Source organism: Microtus oregoni, unplaced genomic scaffold (genome assembly GCF_018167655.1).
Source record: "Microtus oregoni isolate MIOR12 unplaced genomic scaffold, Mior012 000011F_ref0000422, whole genome shotgun sequence".
Lineage (NCBI taxonomy): Eukaryota > Metazoa > Chordata > Mammalia > Rodentia > Cricetidae > Microtus > Microtus oregoni.
The window spans coordinates 47451138-47468627 of NW_024543070.1; the positions used below are offsets into that span (position 1 = coordinate 47451138).

A 17490-nucleotide genomic window follows, 5' to 3' on the forward strand; every position below is an offset into this window, starting at 1 on the left:
CACACACACACAGAGCACAGGACAACACAGACACTGAAGGTTAAAGAACATACTGGAGTAAAGTGTGATGTTGACATGGGGGTGAGGGTAAGGGCAGGAAAAAAAGGGTAAAATCTTCTTCATTCCCATTTCTTTGATCAAGTATCCATGGAAGATGGGTGATTTTTTTTAAAAAAAAAGTTATTAAGAATCATCAAAGATAATGTCTGGGGAAAGTTAGCTTTAGATTATGCAGGTAAGGCTTGTCTGAGGCTACTGCACTGGGCCTGGAAGGGTATGTGGGTGGAGGGCTCAGTGAGACATTGTAAGGAAGTACTAGCCAAAGAGACTTGGTGGTCTATGGCCCAGGCAGGAGGCTGGAAGCAGAGGGAAAGCTGGGGGAACCATAACTCTCTTACAGACCCAAGTGTGGGGGACACAACATGACTGAGCCACAAATCAAAAGGCCTCCAGAAATAACCAAACTGTTTCCTAAAATCTCTGTGGTGTCTAGATTGAGGATGTGGCTTCTGCGAACGTTTTCTTAGGACTCTGGGGTCACAAACCCTGCAGCCACCCACCCACTTCCTCTGCACAATCACCATCCCTTTAAATGAAGGGATTTTTCTCTTTTTATTTTCTGAGGTCTGATCACTTGGTACTGGATAAGCACTCGGTGTGCTCTTCCCTGGGGTAGACTATCTCTCACTCTCAGTGCTCCATAGCTGTCTGTAGTTCTTTGTGTAAGCTTGAGACCCTGTGGCTCTCTCCATCCACAATAATGTGTCTATTATTCCTTTTGTTCATTCATTCTTATTGCACACATTGGACCAATGGTCTCTGCCTGATGGTTCAGCCTTACTTCTCCATCAAAAAGGAAAGCAAACTTTGTGTTAATTGAAATTAGCCTCAGCTATCCAGCCTGGAGATGATAGAAATACAGCACACACCCTAGTCCTGATAATAAGATATTCCTAGGGAGGACAATGGGAGACACCCTAGATTCTCTTTCCACAGTATCTGTTTTGTCTTCCTGTTTGACTCTCATATATATAGACAAGGATCCTAGGCAATGCGACCACCACAAGGAATACCTAACTCTAAACAGTATCTCCTCTTAACTTGGTCATACCATAGTTATTAGAATCAATAGCACCATGATTTTGAATAACAGTCAATGTTCAAGGACTTTCCTAACCCTTAAGTCTCCTTTTGTCCTGCCATGTAACGAATTCAGCTAACACCTTCAGTGAGGCACAATCTCACATAAACTTATAACAACGTTAACTCTGATGCTTGGTCCCAGCTCCAATCTTAAGCATACCTTGAAATAAATGCAAATGAATAGAAAGAAATGATCGTTTCTCCCTTATATAAGAAATATCTTATTGCTAAGCTTTATGCAATGGGTTTTCAGCAAAATATCACTCTCCAAACCTAACTTTATAACTGTCCTCCTTAGCTTCTGAGACGGTGCGGCAAAGCAGCACTTACTAGTAGGCAGGATACAGGGATGTAGTAGACAGAGGACAGCCACCTCATCAGGACCAGGGAGCCCTGGAATCAAGGACACCTGAGATCCTAGCCCCCACAGCCTCTTATTCATCCATGAGAGAATGCCTGTGTGCACTCATTAGGATTGGAGGTTTCTGCTTCTCTTAAGGGCTTGCTCCATACTTTGTATCTGGTCAGTGGTTCGGAAGTTAGGGAAAAGGGCCTAAGCTTGCCCGCAGAAGCTGACTGAGGGGCTAGCATAATTACTAAAGGTGAAAGGTCCTCCTCCTTCTCATACTCATAACATTTGATGTAACAGCTGTGACATCACAAGGCTTCATGCTAGGAATCAGGACGAGAAAAGAGCACAGAATGACCCCCAAATCAATACCACCTGTATAAAACACGGAGCCTTTCTGACTGCCTAGAATGCATGCTTTAATTGCTTTCAATAAGCCAGATTTAAGTTACACCAATTGCCTGCCAACTATAAATTATGTATCTGCATTCTGGTGACACTTCTGCTTTTTGTCTACATCCTTCTCCAGATAAGTGTGCTTGATTATAGCTTCATGTTGACAAATGATTGCGGGAAATGGATTCCAAGAGAAGTCCATATCTGCCCACGGTTCCCAGTCCAGCAGGAGCCAAACCCTGAGAATCCCTTAAGTAAGCAATGCAAGAATCTAGCCGTGGGCCAAAAAGTGCAAGAATCCTCCAATAGTCCACGGACCCCATCCCCAGCCCGCCTTGTCAGAGGCCCTGATAAACAGAATCGTCAGAGCAGCTATGCAGCAAATGGGTCAATAAGTACAAACAGATGTACTCACATGTGTCTGGCTTGAGCTGGCTGTTGGTGATGCCAAAGTACTGAGGGTTTTCGATGACAGGAATCTTGGTCATTCCAATAATGACAGCATCAGGACCGCCCTCTGAAGAAGATGGAGTATTACTCCCGTTGGAGATGTGGTGGAGCGGGCTGGCCGAGTCATCGTCATTGCTGATGACAGAAGCTGGACCTGGAGTTAGGAGAAGCAGAGGCATTCTGTAGTTTAACGGCTTCAGTTGGACTTGGATTCACATCCATTCCAAATGTGTAACTTCAGTGGGTCTCAGTACGTTTAGGGCGTTGCCATCATCACTATAACCTGACGTTAAGACATTTCCCTCGCCCCAGTTAGTATTTCTCTCCCATTTCCCCCACTCCCGGTCCCAGACATCCACAAATTTACTTTTCCACTCTGAGCTAACAGACCTTGGCATTCCACCCAAGTGCGGCCAATGTAATTCATGACTTGCACTTGGCATCCTGTCTTTAGGCTAACTCTCACTGCCATGCGTACTGATGCTTCCTTCTCCTTGCTGAGTGAGCCGAAAGGGTACAGACATGGCACGCACTGTTTATCTGTCCCTCCACCTTTTGAGGATTTGGGACTCTTTGACTAATAAGAACAATGCAGTTGTGAACACACATGCCCACGTTTTTGTGGGGACACACGCCTCCTTTGCTCTTGTGTGACATTGGCAAATCCTAGGGGAGGCCCGGGCTTAACATTTGGAGCAACTAAACCGATTTGCAAAGTGATTTACAAAGTGGCCGCACAATGTTGTGTCCGTCACCACCAGCGTGTGAGGATTCTGATTGCATTTCCACTTTCTGCACCTGCACTGCCGCCCCCAGGACCCGGGGTTCTGTGCACACGTTAAGAGGACCCTAGCCCTGAACTCCTGGCACGAATCCAGGACAGTTGTTTCTCTGGGGACTTAGAGCCATGTTGAGAATTTGGAGATCTGAGTTTCTTATCTTCACTCTCTCCCTCACTTCTCTGAGCATCTACATCTGCTTACAGCTGGGGGCTGTGTTGGGGAACACCCAGTTGTTATTTTATGGCACTGGAGTGAGATTAGGGATATGAAAACGCGTTATAAACCTAAGTGTGCTTCATGTACATAGATGTATAGAGCCTATGACACCTTTATACTAGAGCAATAGCTTAATTATTTTCCATACAAGAATTGATTCTAACCCCAGACCTCACAACGCATGCCACTGTGCTCACTCCGCTACATTTTGTCCAATCAACAGATCTGCTGACTACTCAAGACCAGCCGAAGTCAGCAGCCAAAGCAGGTTCAGATAGATAAAAATGTATGGGAAGACTCCAGGACATTGAACAGCACATGGATAGGCATTCACATGTACCAATCCAAGTCATTTACACATGGATCACACATGCCTGTGACATGCATGGAATAAGCTCATGGTCCATAGAGAGGGTGAAAGGGAAAGCCAGGCAGAGGGAAAGGGTGGAATCAGACACCCAGGCAAGGCAAAGGCTTGCTATGGAGGGATGTCAGGGTTGCACTTCCGCCCAAGGGACTGTGTTGTCAACCCCACCCCCGCCTTTCCCCCCAGCATGCTTCAGGACCTCTGTGTATTCTCCATTTACTCCCCATCCTTAATTACTTCCATGTAAAGCAATTACAAAAACGAAGGTTGTTTTGTCAGAGTCTGATACAACTTGAATCCCTATTCAATATAGCGATAATCCACCCACCAGACTCTAAGATCCATTTTCCCCCTATGGGGATTATTGTAGTTTGTAGTGATAACAGTTGGACGTTCCCCAGCTAGTTGTGTCTTAAATGAAGTATGCAGGGGGGAACCTACTGCTATTACCGGTAATTCTTAAAGCAGTCTCTCAATGGGAGAGCATTTAAGTTGTGTTTAATAATATACTCTGGCTTGATTCTGCAAACATGTCCTCGCACAGCCAACTCAGAAGCCACGCAATGCTCAAAGCCAAGGCAAGCTCGCTGGTTGTGCTCAACTTGTGCCTTGAGTGTCTGTGTTCGCAAACAGTGGAAACCCTGCCAAGAATAGCTGTAAGGACAAGTTCTTACTAATATCCCCAGCCATCTCCGTTGTGTGACCTGCTTTCCGACAAGCCTAGATCACTGCGGCTTCTGGCCCGTGATGGAGATGGAGAGGTGCCACACTTGGCTTTCTGTGCATTGTCGTAAAGCTTTCCGCCGTTCCTTCTGTGAGGCTACCAGCTACCAAAGCTTGCTACCCTCAGAACCCTCAAGGGAGGTGCAGTCAAGGCCGCATATTTCTCAAAAGATTCCAGGCTCCACCTTGACCCCCATGGGTAGAGAAGCTGTCATCTTCTAATATTCCATGTGTTGTCATGAAACTTCTCCTGGGACCTCAACCGCAGTTAGAAACACGTTGGCTTCAATAGGGTTTGTCTCTGGCTGTTCTCTGGCCCCAGTTAGCCTATGAGGATCACAACAGTGATTGCTCCAGGAATCCAGCTCTAACTCTCTTGCCAACTACACCCTGGAGCCCCTGTACACAGTAACCTTCTGTTTGGGTCTCCTCCTCCGTGTCCACCAAAGCACACTCCCTGTTCCCTAACCCTCTAGCTAAGAATCAGTCCCTCACATAACTCAGTGTGAAGGGATAAGGGCTGAGAATGTGGTGACCGTGCATACGGAAGGGCCTACATTCCCTTCTGGCACTAGTAAAAAACCAGACAATTTTTCAAAAGCCTTTTCAGTTTGAAGAGAGTCACCATTGACAAATGGAGTATCAGAAACCTCCACAATTCATCAAAGGAATATTAATTCAACCGCTGTTCCCTTCATTAGTGCTGTTCCAAAGCCTGGAAGATTGATATGGCTGGCAAGGTTGTGGGAATTAAGACCATTTTTCTATGAACATTTTAATATAAAGGCACACAGTGCACAGCCAAGTTGGGAGGGGAGAAAGCTCCCGATGGGGACAATGAATGTCTATATAATTTGACAGCAGCCTGTCTGCGCATTTTATGATTTGTGTCTTTGTGTGTCTGTGCACGTAGTTTAGCAGACACTGTGAAAAAGGAGACAGAAGTCAGAGGCACGTCGCAGGGTATTATAAGAAACTCATATGAGAACTTGAAAAGTGTATTATAGTAGTAATACAAAGTTTAAATTGCTAGGAATGTACACTGCTACTGAATTTCAGGTAGTTAGTTCCCATAACAAGGCTGATAAAGGGAGGTATACACAGAAACATTTTAGCTCATTTTTATTTCAATATAAAATAAAAAGAAATACAGAGAGACATTGCTTTCTCTCATCAGAGCTACATGATATCAATCCTATATATTTGATTTTTTTAGATGTTTCTAAGTCTAACTAAACACATTTTCCAATGATTAAAATTCTCATCTGGGAAATGAGCTTCCTTCTTAATACCAACAATGCCTTCAGTGGAGGGAGAGATTGCTACTTATAAGCAACTGCATGTATTGACCACGCTTTCCTTTGTTTTCTAGGGGCTGAAGACTTGACCTCTGGGACCTGCCACCCAATCTGTAGATAAAATAAATGCCCTGCCCATCAGTGCATCTTCCGCACACCTACCAACATAGCCTCTACCTCCAGTCCCCGGCTTCCTGTGGTCTTCACACTCCAGACCACCATCGCTTGTCCTATCGCCCTAAGGCTGATGCCATAGAACTCAGGGGAGCATGGAAGCCCAGAGCCTGCTGAGTTACTGCAATCAGGCAGACCTAGATCTGCCTCCTCTGCCTCCCTGGTTCCTCCTCATGAAAATAATAAGAAAAGCTCTTGTTTCCCTGTTCCCTCCACCTCCTGACTGACCAGGGGTCTCTGTGTAGCCACACACCGTGGCATGATACGTTCTTCTTAGAAACTCCGAGTCATAGACTCTCTTTACAATGGCCCTATCTCCTAGCTGTTGGCCTCCCCACACTTCACAAATACAAAAAAAGGCCTCTTATGGGCTACAGTTGAGACGTTCTGAAGAACAGTCTATGCTGCCACTTAAGAGGGCCCAAAGCACTTTTGAACATCTCTAGGGCAAGCACCTGTCTGTGGATAAAGGTATCTAGAAAGTGCTGAGGTGGCACAGTGGTTAGCTTTACCATCCTCGCAGGGAAGGAAGACACCACCTCCAGGGCTGTGGGAGAACGGCTCACCTTCCTCGGCACACATATCCCGGAAACAACCAACTCTATGGGCTACCTGGAGTTGAAAACCCTCTGATGGCTCAGAGAATGATGGGCTATTTCTGAACTGTGCCCATCGGACGCTTTCTAGAGCCGCAGGTTACTGGAGCTCGGCCCCCTGCCTTCTTTCTGTTGGTGTTTTTCCTCCCAAGATTTTTTTCTGGAAAGTCTGTCTCAGCCTGAGCTTGGTCCCCTGGTCATGTGCAGATCACTGAACAGACACTGCTAGGGAATGTTTGACTGGACAAGGTCCCATGTCAGGGTTAAAAAGATAAAGGAAACAGGCTTCTATCAGGCAGTGTAGCATACAACTTTAATCCACTTAGGAGACAGAGGCAAGCAGATCTCTGTGAGTTCAAGACCAGACTGATGTACAAAGTGAGTTCCAGGACAGCCAGGGCTGTTACACAGAGAAACCTTGTCTCAAACAAAACAAACAAACTGACAAAAAAAAAAAAAAAAAAGGAAACAGGCTTCCTTCTATGGCTGGCGAACGCAGGACAGACAGCTGAGAAATGGGTGGCTTTCTTATGCATGTCTGTGTCTAACTTTGCTACAAAAAGGACCAGCAACCAAGAGTCTGCTCGTGATGATCAGATCTCAGGAAACCACAGGGATGATACCAAAAAAAAAAAAAATTGATAGATAGATAGATAGATAGATAGATAAAACCCTGCCTTTTTTTTTTTTTTTGCCTTCCATGTAATAACTTCTATTCTTTGTCTTTGTCCACACAGAAAACGCCAAGCAGAGAGGAGGTCCTGGGAGAGCACACCTGATTTGGGTCCTAATGGTGAGCCCACACCATCTGCATTCACTGCACGAGCTACACGCTCTGCATTTCTATTGTCTGCATTCGGTCTGAATGCAAAGGGAGAGAATGCAATCAAGACAAATCACAGTGTCTGGATGTGGAAGTCTGTTTGTGAGGGAAAAATCGCCAGATGAAGTGCTCATTTGCCAGTTTGGAATTCTATTGCATCGTAGCCAGCAGAGCCAAGTTAGGAGCCAAACTTGCCCAAGCTTGCCTGTTCAGCCAACAACTGTACACTGAACTGGGGCCTTGATGTCATTCTAGTCTGCATCTCTAACCTTCAGAAGCCATCACTGCCTAGAGCAGAGACAGCAGTTGGCGTGCCCACTGGATTAAAGACAAGGCAGCTTCAAGCATGCAAACCTACTTACTATGGAGTTTGCAAAAGTAATGCCTTTTCTAGAAAAATAAATAAAACAAGCTAGGTCTTCTGCTTTAACAGATTTAAAACTGGGAAGACAGAAAATAAGTTAAAAACCAGTGAATAGAGAAGCTGAGACCAGGGAATAGAGAAAGGACCTGAGACCAGGGAATAGAGAGAGGACCAGAGACAAGGGAATAGAGAGAGGACCTGAGACCAGGGAATAGAGAGAGGACCAGAGACCAGGGAATAGAGAGAGAATCTGAGACCAGAGAATAGAGAGAGGACCTGAGACCAGGGAATAGAGCAAGGACCTGAGACCAGGGAACAGAGAGAAAATCAGAGTAGGTTCTGCAGAGCCAAGCTACAGGAACTCAATAAAGTTAAAGGAGGCCTGACTACTTACCCCCTACCCACACCTTGTCTCAACTTCCCCAATTTCAAACCATGAGATATCTAAAAACCACAACAAAACATAAACTAAACTTCGAAAGAGAAGTGGAAACCGGAGAAAGTCGACTGACCTTGGTCGTATATCTCAATAACATGTCCCCCTCAAAAAAGAATTTAAAAAGTAGAAACCACTGGAGACCAAGACTTCCTCTCAGACCTGGGAAGCTGAGTTCCAGATTCCTGTGTAAACACTTGTATTTCAGCCCGAGAACATGGAAGTTCAAACCAGAAAGAGGCCAAGGAAATGGCCCAAGCCTGGGGTTAACAACTCTGAGCTGCTGCTCTTCTTTCTCACCTTCTTCCTTCCCCACAAGTGGAGAAATCATTTCCTCACCTTGAATCATCTAGCAGGACAGCTGTGCGGGGTGAGGACACACAATTCACTTGGCAAATGTGCCACAGCTTTGCAGCAATGTGGGGAAATAATGAGGGAAAACAGACCTTATCTGAAGCCGAGCAAGGTGACAAAGGGCAGCACAGTTCCTGGGCCATTAGGGATATTGGAACGCTCCATGCCTGTCTGCTGCTAAGTCACTGCATGATGGGCAGCATGAACCGTACGGCACCAGACTCTACTGGGCACGCATATGCAAGACCCCTGCTGTTTGGAGGGTCCCCATTGACTAATGGCACATTGAAGCATCTATTCCTTGGACTCAACTGTTGCCTTAGGAAACCTCTGAGTTGGAAAGTATTTTCTATACCACAAAAAATCTATGGTTGTGGACCAGTAAAGGAGCAGAGGCAACCTAAATCATGCGCTTCTTTGCTCTGGGGATCTACAGTGATCTCCATGGTCAGTTAAGGCTAAAACTTGGTTCAAGAACTAGTCACGTGAAACAGTACAGGTGAAACTCTCCCTGTACTCCAACGATGCTTCACGAAATCGCTGCCCTGATGGTTGCGGGTTTAAGCTTAGGCCTTCCCTTCCCAGAATCCTGCATGCCAGGCTTGCTGCCTAAGCTGATATTTATTTATTTTACTAGTTAGTTATCATTGAGGTGCGGGGAAAATAAGCCCTAGGCAATTCTGTGTGTGCTGAGCTTAGGCCTCAGCCAAAAGCCGACTTTCTCAAACGATTAAAGGTCATCTAAATACTTCCTTCCAGGGCTTAGAAACCAGAAGGAAAGCTGGGTCACAATGCTAAGCCAAATAAAGATCTTTTACAAGGACACACTGAGCCTCACTCCTGAGAGTGAGTTTGGCCCAACAGTGTACTCAGAAGGTCCACTTCCCTACTGGTCATTTGTAGGGGATTTTGTGCATCTGTTTCTTTGACGGTGGTGAGAACCAAACCCAGGGCTTCCTGCATGCTAGACTAGTGCTCTACCACGAAACCACCTCCTCATACCTCAGTACTTGTTTGATTTATCTCCAGAAAAAAAATAAAATCATAGCTTGCATATTTTGAAACTGTTTTCTTTCCCATTTCAGCAATTTTCCAGTCACTTTTCTTTTGTACAGAGAACCCAATAAAGGTCAGCACTCACCTCTCACTGACTGTGCATTTGGGGATTATTTCTTCCATAAACTTACAGAAAACATTGTGGCATTGAGCATTTAACACATCTGAGGCACCCACCCCCTTTCGAGCATCACTCTAGTAGAGTAAATCCTGTTAATAAATAGAATTGCTATTGAAGACAGCTTTGAGCTATAGAGTCTCACTTTTACCAACAACACATGTGTAAGGAGGCTATTTGAGCTCTAGCCCAATGTGCAAGTGAGGGCAGGCCACTTCCTACTTCCTCTCTGCCATTCATGTAGCTGAGGAGTGAGCCACTTCCTACTTTCTCTCTGCCATTCATGTAGCTGAGGAGTGAACCACTTCCTACTTCTCTCTACCATTCCTGCAGCTCCACCCTACTGAGATGAAACTTGGCAAACTGCCTCCTCCTGTCCACACCCTTGAAATCACTACCACACTGCTTCTGGCATGATGCTGCCTTGCATGGGAGCATCAAGGAACACTGTAGCTAAGAAAGCACAGGCATGCCTCTTGTGCAGCCCACCAGCCCTTCAACCACATCTTCCCTGAATTACAAATCACCTCGAAGTTGCTGACAGGGTGTCAGACAGAGAGACTGATACATTCAGTCATCTCATGCCATAATGACGGACAGGGGACCTGTGCTGAGAACCAGGTTTTCTTCAGTCTTCTAAAATTGCCTTTGCCATATCCAGAGTTGCCAAAATTCAGCAAATTCTGGAACATTGTAACTAATTCAGTTGTCTTTGGAGTCAAATACTATTAATAGTTATTTACCCAACTGGCAGAATGGAGACTTCAAAAGGTAATAGCTTCCCTGTTTGCCTGAAGGGGCTTTCGGAGGAAGAGAGCCACCCTAGAAGTACTTCCATGCATGCTGGGGATGGGAGCCTCAGAGGTGGAGAAGCCACTCCAACCCAGAGGAAAACTGATCTTTCAGGGGACACATTTCTGGATTCTATAGAACAGATTAAAATTAACTAATCACACAGTGGGGATACAGAAAGTTGGGGTGCCCCCAGTTTTCAGTGTTCAGCCAAGCAGTTCCTGAACTGACAGGCATACGATATGGAAGCCATTTGCATTTGGAAAGTGCCACACTTCAGATTTTGAACTCTAAATCTTTGCTCCAGATTCCTGACTCACTGGGGACATTCCATGGCAGGAGCAGACACAGCTCCCACCAGCCAGGTGATCATGAGCCTGCCATCGGTGCTCCATGGAGCACTACACTGCCAACATATTCGGACATTAGACTTGAAACAAGACAGAAGTGTCAGCAATCTCAGGACAGGAAGAGACCAGATCAGTTCATCTTAGACAGATTGCTTTGACTGCAGGATGGAGTCAGAATTGTGGGAAAGACAAAGAATAAGAAACTGGCCAACAGGTTTAAAGAGAAACAAAGGCTCAAGAAAACTATAGCCTGACCTGGGTGTGGGGAATAGGACAGCTAAGAGGAGATGGGCAGAGTTAGGGAGCCAGTGATTGACTGTTTGTGATTGACAAGTCAAGGAGAATCTGAGCAGGGAGTCGTGAAGCTCACAGTCAAAGACAGTGAGGTATAGGACGCCACTGACCATAGAGTCCTGACGGAACTTGGGACAGAAATAACTCCACAGTTATAAAGGGAAGCTCCTAAGACACAAATCCCAGATAAGACAAATTAGGATAAAAAGCCCATTTAGGTGTTTGGGAGAAAATGAGAGGAGACTTCTTTAATTTAGATTTTAATGTCCCAACGACTTATGTGTCTCCTGGGTCCCTGGAATCCATCTACTGGGAGGTGGTGAGAGCGCTAAGAGGTGGAGCCTAATGCTGGAACTTTAGGTCATTTGTGAGTGTGTGTGTCCTTTAGAAGATTGTGGTACCCCAAGCTTTTACTCCCTACCAAGGGCTGAGCAGTTTTGCTCAGCCATGCACTCTTGTTGGGACATACTGTGCTATGTCCTCCCACTGGAGATGGAGGGGATCCATTACAGCTGTGAGTCCGTCAGCCTGGTCTAAACCCATCACTTGGAGGCTTTGTTACAGAGACAAAAAGCTGACTGACGTGGGAAGCATCAGGTATGCAGAACTGGAGCTCAGGATGGCCAAGGCTCTGGGCGCTTAGGGAGCTGGAGAAGGGAAATGGGGTCTGTATGGGACTCCTTCCCTGGTCGTTTCTATGGGTATTCAAGTGAGGCTAAATTTGGGTAAGCTTACTCCTGACTTGCTGATGGCTAGGATCCCTTTAGAAGGGGCACAGTCACAATGAAGACAATATAAGCTTTGGGGCCTCTGAGGCCAAGAAAATGCAAGAGCTTCAGAGAGATGAAGTGGCTGCCACCTCCCAGAAGCTCGACACTCAACTGCTCCTTCTTGATGGATTGAAGAAGCAGTCTTTACACAGAAAGGAATAATGTTCTCCCTTTCTTGTGGTGACTCACCGTGGGGACTGTGGTCTGCCCAGTCTTCTTTTATTTTCTGTTTAATAAGAGAGATTTGTTCACAGCAAAATGAAGGGCTCCCTCGAAAGTAAACGTAGACACAGTCAGCACTGAGAATCTGCCCCACTCGAATTCTATTAGGAAATTAACCAGTTAAACCCTAATGATTTTGAAAAAAAAAAAAGCTGTCCAAAGAAGGGGAAAAATAATATATCAGTAGCTCAGTAACTCTGAGAGAGAACTGAAGTAAAATAAAATAAATACAAGAAAGATTAGTTTTTCAAACATCTCTCCAAGGAAACAGCAAGGATTTAGTAAGCTAAAAAGGGAGTATTCATGACCCAAGTGAAAGCCAGAAACAGGGAAATGGAAGAAACTGGACCGTCCCTGTAGATCCCGGCCACACAAGCCCTCGGCATTAGCGTTCCAAAAGTTCTGACCTCAAGACACCCCAGTTTCCAGATTGCCTTTTAGATCTCAAAAAACTCACATTTGCACATTTGGATGTGAGGAGAAAAATCACTAGTTTCCAGTCTTTAAAACTCCGCAGAAATTAAAACCTGCTGCGTTATCAAATGTTGCTGTCTCCCCATCCTAGCATCCCCAAGAACAACATGTCCACCACTTTGGGGGAGCAGATGAAGGTATTATAATGCAGAGGAAATGCCCCTTGCATCCAGTCCCTGAGACTGTGCCCACCCAGAGAGGGCACTCGAAGGTAGCTGCTCCCAGCTGCTTTGCCATAGGGAGGGTGCTGAGCAGAGTGAAGGCATCTCACAGAGCATGAACTGACCGCTTCCAAACACTGGACTGCTGGCCACTGGCACAGAGGGGAGGGGAGGCAAAGGATCACACTGCTGACAGTTTCCTTTCTGGCTGACTTGCAATTGGCTAACTAAACAGCTGGCTTCAAATTAATTCCAGTTCCTCCAGTCTCAGAGGAGTGTCGTTCGGGGCCAAGTTTCCACTTCAGTTCCACCTTATCTCATACTTCTGGACATGAGAATTATAAATGAAAATCCATCCAAGACTAGGAAAAGGGCTTGTGTTGGGGTGAACTGACGCTGAACATCCCAGCATAGAGAGTACCCTCCTCCCACACCAACCTTCACTTGGGCCATCTCCGCCTCTAAACTTCTGACTTCATTAACTCCTAGCGTCTCTAAGAAAAACATCATCAAACAGTTCCTAGGGTGGAAGACGCGGCTCAGCAGTTAGGAGCACTGGCTGCTCTTCCTGAGGACCGAGGTTTAATTCCCAGCACCCACATGGCAGCTCCCAAACATCTACAATTAAAGTGTCAGGGGGATCTGGCGCCCTCTTCTGATCTCCGCAGGTACTCTATGCACATGGTGTACGTACATATATGCAGGCAAAACATCCATACACATCAGATAATTTCTTTAAAATTTCTTTGTGACAAAAAAGTGGCATTATGGCTTAAATCCTTGAAATTAACATTTTTTCTTTTGTTCTTGCCCCTTAGCCCATGTTTCCCAGATGCCCTTGCAGTTAGTTGTAGCTATACAATCAAATTCCAGCCAGTGGCATAGTCCTCACATTTGCCACCTGTTCTTTTTGCCCTTCAACTTGGTCAGAATGAAGATAGTCCACAGGCAAGCTAGGTATCTTGACTTCAGAATTTGAGTCTAAGGATATGTTGCTTTGGAAAAGAGGTTCTGCTTTTGCTTCCAACTCAGACGAGAACCTGTGGGTTAATTCCAGACTATTGTTGTTTGATGGACCAAGACCCCCTGAAAGGTCGCCATGAACACCCCTAAAAGTTACTTCACCCAACAAAAGCAGGAAGCAGTTTGGCGAGAACTACACCCATATTTCCAAATATTGTCTATAAATGCTTGTTTACATTTAAAGGGGGATACCTTTATGTTGATTTAACTTAACAGCCCATACAAAGAAATATCTCTCTGTGCTTAGCTCCTTCACAGTCAAAAACTTCAAAGAAAACACAATACTATTCATAATATGCATTTTATTATCTTTATTCCTTTAATCTATGATTGTCTGTACTTCGTCTCTTTAAAGACTTTGTTTTATTTTTTTCAACCATTTACTTCCTTTTCTGAATCTCTATACCCTTTATTTTCTCTCTTCCGAGCCTACGTACATTTTTAAGCATACTGTGACCCATTTAGATGTCTTTTATGTCTGAATCTGTCCTTATTGTGTATCTTTAATCCTTTTTTGACCAAAACCAATTTTTATGCTAAGTGGGTATGGCTAGGGCCAAAGGGCCCTGCCTACTTGTTCTGCCCAGTCTACCTTGGTGGAGGCATGTTCAATGTCTCTGCAAGTCATGCATACCACCCCAGTTCCAAGTATGCAGCAGGTCTATATCAAGCCATTAAGCAGTTTGTAACATGCCCCTCACAGACCCAATTTAAATGCTCCATAGCTGGAACTCCTGAGAAAGAGTTAGAGCTATTTATTCTGGTGAACCAGGAAGCTGCCATTTTTTAAAGAAACCACAGTTTTTACTGTACCTCTCTTAAAGTAGCTGCAGCGCCCCTGCTCGCTGTGAGCCCATGTAGAAAAAAAATTGTGGCTACCAGAAATTGTGCTAAACTCTGTTCTTTTTTGCCTAGAATTACTCCTCAAGCTCTCTCGGGCTTTAGGTGGATATAGCTAGCACATGTTGGAGTGCCAATTTGTAGTGCAAAGGAACAAGGTAAGAATGCCTCACTGAGAAAAGGTACCAAGCCACATGATAAACATAGATAAGAATTATGGGTTAAATTAATTTGTATGAGCTGGTTAATAATAAAGCTGAGCTAATAGGCCAACAGTTTATAATTAATATAAGCCTCTGTGTCTTTCTTTGGGACTGAATGACTACAGGACCACATGGGACAGAAACCTCCATTTACAAATGGCACCCAAACATTTGGCGAAAATTTTCATATAAAGCATGAGAAAGTGATGGGAAAACCTTGTTAACCAATTATCTTTAAGAGGTGGATCAAAGTTAAGGTGTGGCTTTCTGGTACCAAGAGAGAAAAATGGGCACATGACCCAGGTGTGCTCTCTCTGTGACAGGGCACAGCTGAGCTTGAACTTCTTGTTCTTCTTTCGTGGGTTTTCCTCTTATAATAAATAAAAATATAATTGTTTTATCCTTTAGCTAGCCTGGTTATTTCTCAAATTGAACTAAATTCTACAGTTGGCATCCTATGTGGGGCTTGAACCCACAACCCTAGGATTAAGAGTCCCATGCTCTACTGACGGTTATTTCCCAAATTGAGCTAATTTCTACAAGATTTTAAAATAAGGATTCTCGACAGACAAGGACAGAGTCAAGCACAGCTTCTTGGGAATCATCTTTTCTCCGGTAGGCTCTGTTTGTTGGCAGCTAGCAGAGTTACAGCTCCTTTAAGAGAGGTTTCCTGACTCAGCATTAGAGGCAAAAACTTTGCAGCTCCTTTAAGAGGCTCTGCCACCAAATATTTAAATGGTGTTTATGAGCAGCCAGTGAGAGGCATGCTTCTTAGTGGTGGCATGAACCTTGAAACTTCATAAAGTTGTAGCAATAAATTTGGCTCCCACCAATACCTCTGCCATGAATCTAGACTCTTAGAAAGCTAAGGAGTGGAGCAGAGTCAACCACCAGAACTGCAGCTTTAATTCTAGCCATGTTGCTTAGTAGATTAAAGACTCATATATTCAGAAAAAGGTAGAGATATATAGTAATAACAGATTCAGACAAAAAAAACTTTTCTAAATGGTTTATATTATGTTTAATATATTATATTAAATGTAATATATTTATATATATTAAATATATATATTATGTTTAATATATTATATTAAATTTAATATATTTATATATATTAAATATATTTATATATATTAAATATATATATTAAACATAATATAAATATGTTTAATATATATATGCTAGGAAGAGAAAAGAAAAGGGGTAGAGAAAGTCATTTTAAAAAGGAAGTGTAGTAGTCGGGTATGGTGGCACATGCCTTTAATCCCAGGACTTGGGAGGAAGGCAGATCTATGTGAGTTTGAGGCCAGCCTGGTCTACAGAGTGTGTTATAGGACAACTAAAAACACACAGAGAAACCCTGTCTCAAAAAAAAACAAAAATTAAAAATAAAAATAAAAGAAATAGAGTGAAAAAAGCCACATAAAGATGAAAAATACACAGAGAATCTGTATACTGTATGTTGTTGTGTTGTCTTTGAGTTGTTTGACTTCCTGCTGAGGAAGGAGCAACAGCTGCTAAAAGACATTTGATTATAAATGCTGCTCATTTAATTCAACTTATATAATTTAAAAATGCCTTGACTTTAAAATTTAAATCAAAAGATATGTTACTTTGGAGAATAAGTTTTGCTTTTCTTTCCACAGGAAATGAGAGCTGTGGATTCATTCTTGGTTAAGAAAAATAAGGTTTGATCAAGGAAGACCCCCCTGAAAAAAATCTCCAATAGTAGCAGATGGCCCAGATGATCTAACCTTTCAGATCACCTCTGTTGCAGTTTCCTCTGAGTTCTACATCCAGAACAGATGATCAATCCTCACAAAATACTCCAGTCAGGACTTGATCATAATCCTAAATTTTCGTTGGGTCCCCATAAGATTACCAGTACCCCAAAACAGCAGGAAGTAGCCTAGAAGGCTATGCTAACATTTCCCCCCCAAAATGAATTATGAATATTTGTCTTTGTTTAGAGTGTTGGTTACAAGTCGTTATGGATAATGGTCAGGCAAAAAGCTTAAAAAGGGAGATTAGATTCAGAGATCTTGTTTTGAAAAGAAAAAAGGGGAAATGCTATGGGATAATGCTCTTATACACTATAAAGATTGGTTACTCATATTTGTTTAATAAAATGCTGATTGGCCAATAACCAGGCAGGAAGTATAGACAGAGAATTCTGGGTAGAGAAAAGGCAGAAAGTCAGTCACCAGACAGATGCAGAGAAAGCAAGATGAGAATGCCTCACTGAGAAAAGGTACCAAGTCACATGGCTAAACATAGATAGGAAACATAGGCAGAATCTTCTGTTTATATGAAACTCTCCAAAATCAAAAACATTCTGAGCACTGGTCTCTCAGAAGGGAAGGATAGCACATAAGATGCCATGTTCAGACCAAAGAACAGCCAAAATGCAGGTACACTAAAAATAATGAATAAAATTACTGTCAGGCCATATGTATACAATGTATGTGACATATAAATAAATTCTGTGTTTCAAATTAGGTTCTGTCTCCAAGATGTCTCATTATGTGTGTCCAAATATTCTAAAATTGGAAAAAAAAGTTCTAAAACATTAAGCATTTTGGAGACAAGATGTTCAACTTGTACAGGAATGGTGGCAGCTGAGGGACATGTCTGGTACACTGAGAACCTTTGCTAGACGGAGCCTGCTTATGAGGTTGACCACCATCTCCAGAGTTGGCACAGGCAATCAGTACTC

At 43.7% G+C, this 17490-nt stretch overlaps 1 protein-coding gene across 5 annotated transcripts in view; it reads right to left on the reverse strand.

Moving 5' to 3' along the window:
- Positions 1-17490, reverse strand: part of LOC121453299 (BDNF/NT-3 growth factors receptor) — a 328350-nt gene that overhangs the window by 144047 nt on the left and 166813 nt on the right. For all 5 annotated transcript variants that reach the window (XM_041659956.1, XM_041659957.1, XM_041659958.1 and 2 more), the window contains exon 13: positions 2304-2492. In XM_041659956.1, coding sequence (XP_041515890.1) covers positions 2304-2492 — 189 coding nt within the window. The remainder of the gene's footprint in view (positions 1-2303; positions 2493-17490) is intronic.